Raw genomic sequence first — 7,999 nt, forward strand, 5'->3', positions numbered from 1 at the left:
ATTTTGAGTCATATTTTATAATGTGTGCATATTCTCTCGAGTAACAAGACAGAGAAAGCAATACTTTGATTTTTTAGCGAATTTCCCTGTAGGGAAGTAGCTATTACCGTAGGTAAGACCTACCTGGTAAGACCTACACCCGGGACCGATTTACTTTTTCATTTTGATGTCCCCAGAGGCCAAAAAAACCATTCGTTCAAATGTTTATATATGTAAATATATATACATGGGTGTATGTGTGTGTGGGGGGGGGGGTGTGTCTGTCCGGACGATAACTTGAGTAATTTTGTCCGATTTTGATAAAATTTGGTTTGAACGTGTAAGGCAGGATAAACTTGAATGAGTTCGCGAACCAGCATGATCGGACCATGGGAACGGGGTTTAACGGGGGGTTTTATGGGGTGAAAATGGGGTTTTCTCATTTTTTACCCTTAAAACACAAAATTTATCAATTTTTCTCCAGACCTTTTGAAAAAGCTTGAAAAACAAATAATTTAGTATATCAAAGTGTTTTTGTACGGTGAATAGTTACGGAGAAAATTCAAAAAATTTTAAATTTAAAATTCCCATGTTATTCTTATGGAGAATATTGTAAAATGTTGTAGTTGGCTTGTTTATGGATATATTTTGATCAAACTTGGCGGATTTATTTATTTCATACTAAGCTATTGATATTTTAATAAAAAACACACTTTATTAGTTTCCCTGTAGCAGCTAACCTAGGTACTCGAAACATAAATGTTAATTTAATAGATTGATTATTGAAAATCAATCCAGGCAAATGGAAATTCGCTTAGCCGGCAGGTTTGCTGCAGCCTGCAGCGGGGGTATTTTAATGTGCTATCGCTTTAAATATATCGTTGTATTGCGGTTAAAATAGTATCACTTTTGGTAAAAAAGGCAAGAAAAAGTTGTAGTAAACACCAAAAGGCGCTTTAAACAAGGACTGAACGATAATGTTTAATCTATGCTATAATATACCTAAAATGACCATAAGCTAATTCATAACACAGATTAAATCAACTCTATAAGATAAACTCTATAGATTTATATGGACATACTGTAGTATTTCGAGAGCGGTACTCAATACTTTTTATGTTTACTTACTAGCTGTTTCTTCGTTATTTAACCAACATTGAAACTATTTGAATTTTTAAACAAGCATATACCATTTGTTTGTAAACAATTTTAGTCTTCTAGTATAAATAAAAGAGTATAAAGTGCAAATTAAATTTAAAATCGACTCCAAAATGAGAGCGAAAGAAGTTGACATATCGTGCGCAAAAAATAACAAGAGAAATTCAAAAATACCTCAGATTTAACAGTAGGATGAGAAATCTACTTTCATTATTCAAGGCCAGTGTCCATAAGCATGACTAAGTTCGGCCGCTTAGAAAACGACCTCCATGGTTAGCATTAGCGCGCAGGTCGCTTTCTAAGCTACTGAACTTATAGATATTATTTTTTTATTGTTCATCTAATCAAAATAAACTAAAGGCCAACACATTTTGCAGCCAACTCATCTATAATGCCCCATTTGATTCACTTTTTTGGTGTAACGTCACTCACTCCCTCTTAAAACCTTTTTACTTCAGAAATATTTGTTGTGTAAGAAAACCCTTAGTATATTTAATTTCATATCCTGTATTTTAAACATGAAAATCTTTCTTAACTTTACAATACAAAATTTTATTAAATCAATCCTTACATTTTACGGCTTGCTCCCCATTTTCACATGCGATGCCATGTAAATTCCAACTATGAGACCAAAAAGGCCGATGGCACTACCGAAAATCTCTATGATCAAGATCTTGACGAAGAGAGCGGGGTTGGCGGCGTCAGCGATTGCTGCTCCAGAGCCCACGACACCGACGGACACTCCGCAAAACAGATTCACGAACCCAACAGCTAGTCCTGCCCAGAACAGAACATACCCTGCCATCCAGTTGACGTGGAACGTGTCGTTCTGCGGCATCGTCGAGATATCCGAGGAAAACGGGTAGGGCTGTAGAATACCACAAAACACTATGGCAGTTATGAGTCCGTAAATAGCAACAGCCTCACAGAAAATTACGGATATGAGGTTTTTCGTCCTGATTCTCGGCGTTTTCACTCCAGCTCCTGATATACTCACGCCGACAGTGTGAATTCCCAGAGCTGCGCCGACCACAGACAAAGACACTGAGAGACCAATCCCCAGGTTGGCCCACATGTGAGGGGGTTGAGTCAGGAGGAACCATCCGAAGTCTAGCCTCTCGCCTTGGCCGGAGAAAACATAATACAATGCGGCAAACAAAGCTAAGGAGCTTATCAGCCCGGCGAAAATGTACAACAGAGTCCATCTCATCTTCGTCTCGGCCATTACAAATGTTTTACGGATAAAAATATAAAACTATTAAATAAAATCAAACACACACCTACACTCAACCTCTCGCACTGACGGCTTATCAATCGGTCCACTTGACTCGAGTACAATCATATGATTTAGATAACTTTAAAGATAAGATTTAGGTATTTGGTAGTTGTTGTTGTCTTATTGTGATACGTTCTCGATTAAACATTGTAAGTAATTTGGAAATTGATTACCTACAGTTCGTTGTTGTTTGTATACAATTAATTAAGCTTTATAACTTACCTTTACAAGTTTTATTTTCGTGTGTTAACAGATCGTGTTTACGTCCAAGTTTCACACAAAAAAATCAACTACGATGATAAACACAAACTTCATATTAATGCAATGATGCTCTCAAAGATAAACCCTTAAAGAAACTTTGCCATTACATCCTTTGAAAAAATCATCCATTTGTATTTTCCTCTTCCAATTCAACACTGTAACTCCACATGATAGGTGCGAAGTAAAAAGACCCAAACAAATATATAATACAAAATATGAAGTTCGTAGTTGTATAAACACTTCTGAACAGCTCTTGATATTGTAAGAACAGTCCGTATCTCATCCAAAGAACGAAGTTGGTCGTGGCAGTGATCAAAACTCCAATAGCTGCCCATTTCAGGTAGTCCGACTGTCTTGCGAGGGTGCCGAAAAGAACGTATCCAGCAAAAATACCTAGGAATAAAGTACGCAACAACTGAGAAAATATACTGAATGCATCCCCGCCCTTGGGTTCCAGAGGGGAAATCTTGGACAAAAACATGAGCATTTCAGTGAAACACAAAACTGTCAAGATCAAACCTATGTGAATGTTCCCAATTCGTAAAGAATAGTAAAAACACCATTTATTGAAAAATTTTACCATTCGAATTTTATAAGCTAGATGAAAGAGCTATTCACGAGGAACAATAATAATTGTATCTACATTAAAATAATAGGGCTACTGTTTACAATTTAGTGTATTTACTCCTGCGTGATATTGGTTATGTTTTGAATAGTGCTATAGAAGTTAACATTAAATCAAGAATCACATGTTTTTTACAGGCGGAATTTAGAGTTGTCTATGAACCGTCAGTGTAGGGAAGTAGCATATTATGTACCTTATGTATTTTTTAAGTCTAAGACGTTGACCATTACTTCAGCACAGACAGTTGAACATTACTCGCTCCTTCTATTCCAACTTCTATTACATTTTAATGCTGCCTCAATAGTTTTGTAAACTCTTGCCATTCAAGAAATACACTTTTTACTAAAAATAATTGGCTATTTTCAGATGTCAATTACTCGTTGAAAACAATGTCAGCCATGTGAAGTGCACTTTCTTGCATGCAGGTTTACTATACACGTCCCAGTAGCTCATAACAGGCATGGTTGCCACTTCATGGTAAATTAATATAAATATCAATATCAATTATTTAATTGCGTCCTTAATCCATCTCGGCTCGGGGATTGATAACCCACCTGAATTGTATTTAAAATAGGAATAATATCACGGGATTAAAGTTGAAACTGGACTAAAAAAGTCGCTGCGGTCCCGTGATAGACTTGAACGTGATTATAATAGTAAACGCATCAATGGCAAACTTACGGCGCGGCGTTGCGTCGTCCACTCACCACTGCTCCATGGCTTCTAAAAATAACAGTATCATTTATAAAAAATTGTGACCCCCACCCTCACAACAAATACAGCCGCGCGTATATAACATCCGTTTCCTGTCGGTCACCCTGTATATTTGCCATATGTTCCTCCTTTAAATTGTTAGCCATCGTTACTCACACGGATTAGAACAATCTATATCAGTGACTAGCTGTTGTACCCGTGCTTCGCAACGGAGAGGACGCTGAAGCAAAAACATTTGATCTTGAATTCTGTTGTATAAAATAGTTACACATTCCCCTTTGGTTTCAGGAACATGACTCAATTGAAACTCTTAGTTTGAAAAATATCTTTCCTTAAGGCTAGGCTATATTATAAGGCTACCTAGTACGAAATATATGAGGCACTGATGCATTTATGGAAATAAATGTACCCATACGTTTCAATTTTCAAAAGATAAGCTTACTTAATCATTTATTTCGTTGATAAACGTACAAAGTAAACAAGGAAAAATAATGGCAAAACATAAAGTATTGTAGTAAAGAAAAAAACAGTTTATATTGATTTCACATATAATTGATATGTTTTACATTAGCTAATGAGCTTTTTTCAAAGTTAAATTTTTAACTGCAAATCAGTGTGTATACAGGGTGATTGATATAAGTGTGCCAGCCGTTTTATTCGAAAACCATAAGAGATATCAAAAAAAGTTAAATGGTAAGTGCATTGGACTTTTTATTTAAAAAATTGTAGTAAAGTCGAAAAATTATTTTAGCCGCCATTTTTCCAATATGGCCGCCAACTTTGATTTTTCTCATGGAAACAATTTGGTTGTATTTTATTATGTATTCTGGTAGAAAATGTAATTTTAAGACGTTTTTATTCATATGATTTTTTTCATAAACCTTACCGTTTCAAAGATAATAATGGTTAAAGTTTTGAAATTTCTGCATGAGAAAGAGTTTCGATAAAGGCCTTAGCAAGCATGCCAGCTGTTTTATTCGAAAACCATTCAAAATTTTACAACTTAAACCATTATTCTTTGAAACGGTTAGGTTTATGAAAAAATCACATTTCTACTAGAATACATAATAAAATACAGGGTGTTCCATAAGAAAAATCAAAGTTGGCGGCCATATTGGAAAAATGGCGGCTAAAATATTTTTTTCGACTTTACTACAATTATTTAAATAAAAAGTCCAAGGCACTTACCATTTAACTTTTTTTGATATCTCTTATGGTTTTCGAATAAAACGGCTGGCACACTTATATCAATCACCCTGTATATCACAATAATAAGCAAAAGAAGACTAATTAAAACTTGTATTACCTTTTGTTAGAAAGCCAACCACTATTATTGTTAATCAAGGGCACATATTTCATAAATTTAAATATAAATAATCAACAACGTAATACATAACAGTAATTATTTTAACTCGTTACATAGTTCAAAATGTGTATGCATTTGCGTTAATTTACATCATTATTTAAAACATCGAGTAAAGAAACATAGTTACGTTACAGATTTTAATTGATTTTAGATAAAAAGTGAATTGCGTGCAGCTTAGTTTTGTGATATTCTCCTTAGTTAAATTAAAACAGAGTTGTAAATATACAACTACTAAGAAGATTTCTGTAAATTTAAAAAAGCGAATGTGAAGTAGATTATAGAAGAAAATAAAATTAGTAACCTCTGGACAGAATAAAAGTAGGTATAGTTGAAATTTAGTTTGTAAATTGAATTAAAACACAAATAAAAGTGCAAAAATTGAGTCAGTTAAATTTTTAAAACTATACCAGTATATATCTCTGAGTTCTTAAAATCTATTAAAATCCTGATCCAAACATTTGTTTATCAGTTCAAATTTGTAAACATAAAGCTACCATATCAAAATAAAAAAATATATATACATTGTAATGATCCTTCTGTTTCCATAAAAATAAGTATATTCTCATAAATATTTTAATCAAACTATTCTCATAAGACTAAAACTTTAGAATCTTTAGAGCAGAATATGCAGTACCTCTTAATCTCTGCTGTTTCAACTGTCAAATTATAGTATTTACAGCTGACTTCAATTAATACTTTTTACTATTTACATTCTTCCAAAATGTAAACATTGAAACTTTGGAAGCCCATGGGTCTTAGCCCAAGGGAAATATAATAACAGGAATAGGCCTATATGTTAACCAGGTGTATAAGCTACCTTCATACAAAATTTTATTTCAATCGGTTCAGTGGTTCTTGCGTTATTAAGTAACAGACAGACACACACACAAACACACACAATCTCATTTTTTATATATTAGTATAGATTACTCATGATTGAGGTACGAACGTAACTTCCCGTAAAAGGGGCTTCAAAACATGCTAAGATAAAAGAGTTAATTATTCTACAAACAATTCTATAAACAATAAAATTTAAATACAATTTGTCAAACCATGTAATAAATAACCCCTACGCAGCATACCTGCCTTCTAAGCGAATTTTAATTTGCCTGAATTGATTTTAAATTTAATCTATTCAAATAACATTTTGTTTAACGAGTACCTAGGTTTGCTGCTACAAGAAAACTAATAAAGTGTATTTTTTAGTTAATATAAATGGCTTTAGTATAAAATAAATAAATTTGCCAAGTTTGATTTGGATATATTTTGATAACAAGCAAACTACAACATTTTACAATATTCTCCATAAGAATATAACATGGGAATTTTAAATTTACTATTTTTTAATTTTCTCCGCAACCAATAACCATACAAAAAAACTTTGATATACTGATAGTGGAAGAATATTAGGAAAATCGACCTAACAAATTCGAACTACCTAGAAATTTTGCACAGCTGTTAAGTAAGCCATGTTCTTGAAAATGTCAAAAGTCCCCGGAAATCCCTGCTGTGCTTCAGCCGCCATCTTGGAAAATGGCGGCCAATTTTCACTTTTTTGACAATATTTCCCAAACTATTGGTATTAGAGAATTTTTGTAAATACAAAAGTTAAAGAAAGTTTAAAAATACACAATTTTTATACTACAAGGTTTGCTCTATCTCTAACGGCTATTGAGATAAATAATAAAAATAGTTTTAAATTTAAAATTCCCATGTTATTCTTATGAAGGAAAAGAAAATTGTTGCAGTTTGCTTATTTATGGATATATTTTTATCAAACTTGGCAAACTTATTTATTTTATACTAAGCTAATGATATTTAATATAATTACACACTTTATAACCCTTCCAATAGCAGTAAACATAGTACTTGTTAAATTTAAAGTTATTTAAATAGGGATTCTATCTTTCATTTTTAGGTATTATTTTAATAAAAATCCAGGCAGGCGTTATTCATTTTTAGACACGATTGTTAATTTTTCCTTATTAGTATTAAAGAGAAATGGAAAATGGCGGCCGATTTTTTTTAATGAATCCTTAATTGTCAACATTATCAAAAATTACCAAGAGCTAAAATAATATTCGCTACTAAAAACTGAAAAAATGTTTGTATTTTGTTTATTGATATTGGCAGCACTTTTTTAACAGGAATATTTGACTTGTTCATTGTTAGTCAGCTGACAGTATAATAAAGTATGATAGCTGAGAATGTTTGTTTGTTTTACAGATTCTGAAGTTATTTAATAAGAATGAAAGGCTGTTTTTAAGTGTGTTCGTGTTTATTTGAAGTTGTTTTATTATTTTTCTGTGTACATTGTTAACGTTGTGTGATATAAATAACCATGCCAGTGTCATTTAATTAAACATGAAATGCGCAATATGTGTAGTATAAATTGAAGAAGATCAGGTAATCGTGGAACGAGGAATAGAAAATCTAATTCAATCAAGCATAGATAGAGGGGATGAGAAACATATAATATTTGAAGCACTGGGAAAAGTAACATTACACAAAAGTTGTCGTAAAAGCTACACAAGAAAGAGTACTTAAGTTTCAGAAAACAAAGAAAATACACGACCATCATCTCCTAAGGTAAGTGCAGTGCTCAGATCAGAAGCTAAGA

General features: G+C 32.8%; 1 protein-coding gene across 1 annotated transcript; it reads right to left on the reverse strand.

The window, feature by feature from the left end:
• Window positions 1–1,628: 1,628 nt before the first annotated feature.
• On the reverse strand, window positions 1,629–2,455 carry LOC128982592 (V-type proton ATPase 21 kDa proteolipid subunit c''-like). Its single transcript, XM_054401554.1, has one exon. It carries the CDS (start codon window positions 2,360–2,362, stop codon window positions 1,712–1,714), a length of 651 nt encoding a protein of 216 aa, XP_054257529.1. The 5' UTR covers window positions 2,363–2,455; the 3' UTR covers window positions 1,629–1,711.
• Between the last annotated feature and the right edge of the window lie 5,544 nt (window positions 2,456–7,999).

The sequence above is a fragment of the Macrosteles quadrilineatus genome, unplaced genomic scaffold, assembly GCF_028750875.1.
Source record: "Macrosteles quadrilineatus isolate MER2022 unplaced genomic scaffold, UCM_ALF_1.0 Scaffold_1__1_contigs__length_201487025, whole genome shotgun sequence".
In the NCBI taxonomy this organism is placed as follows: Eukaryota; Metazoa; Arthropoda; class Insecta; order Hemiptera; family Cicadellidae; genus Macrosteles; species Macrosteles quadrilineatus.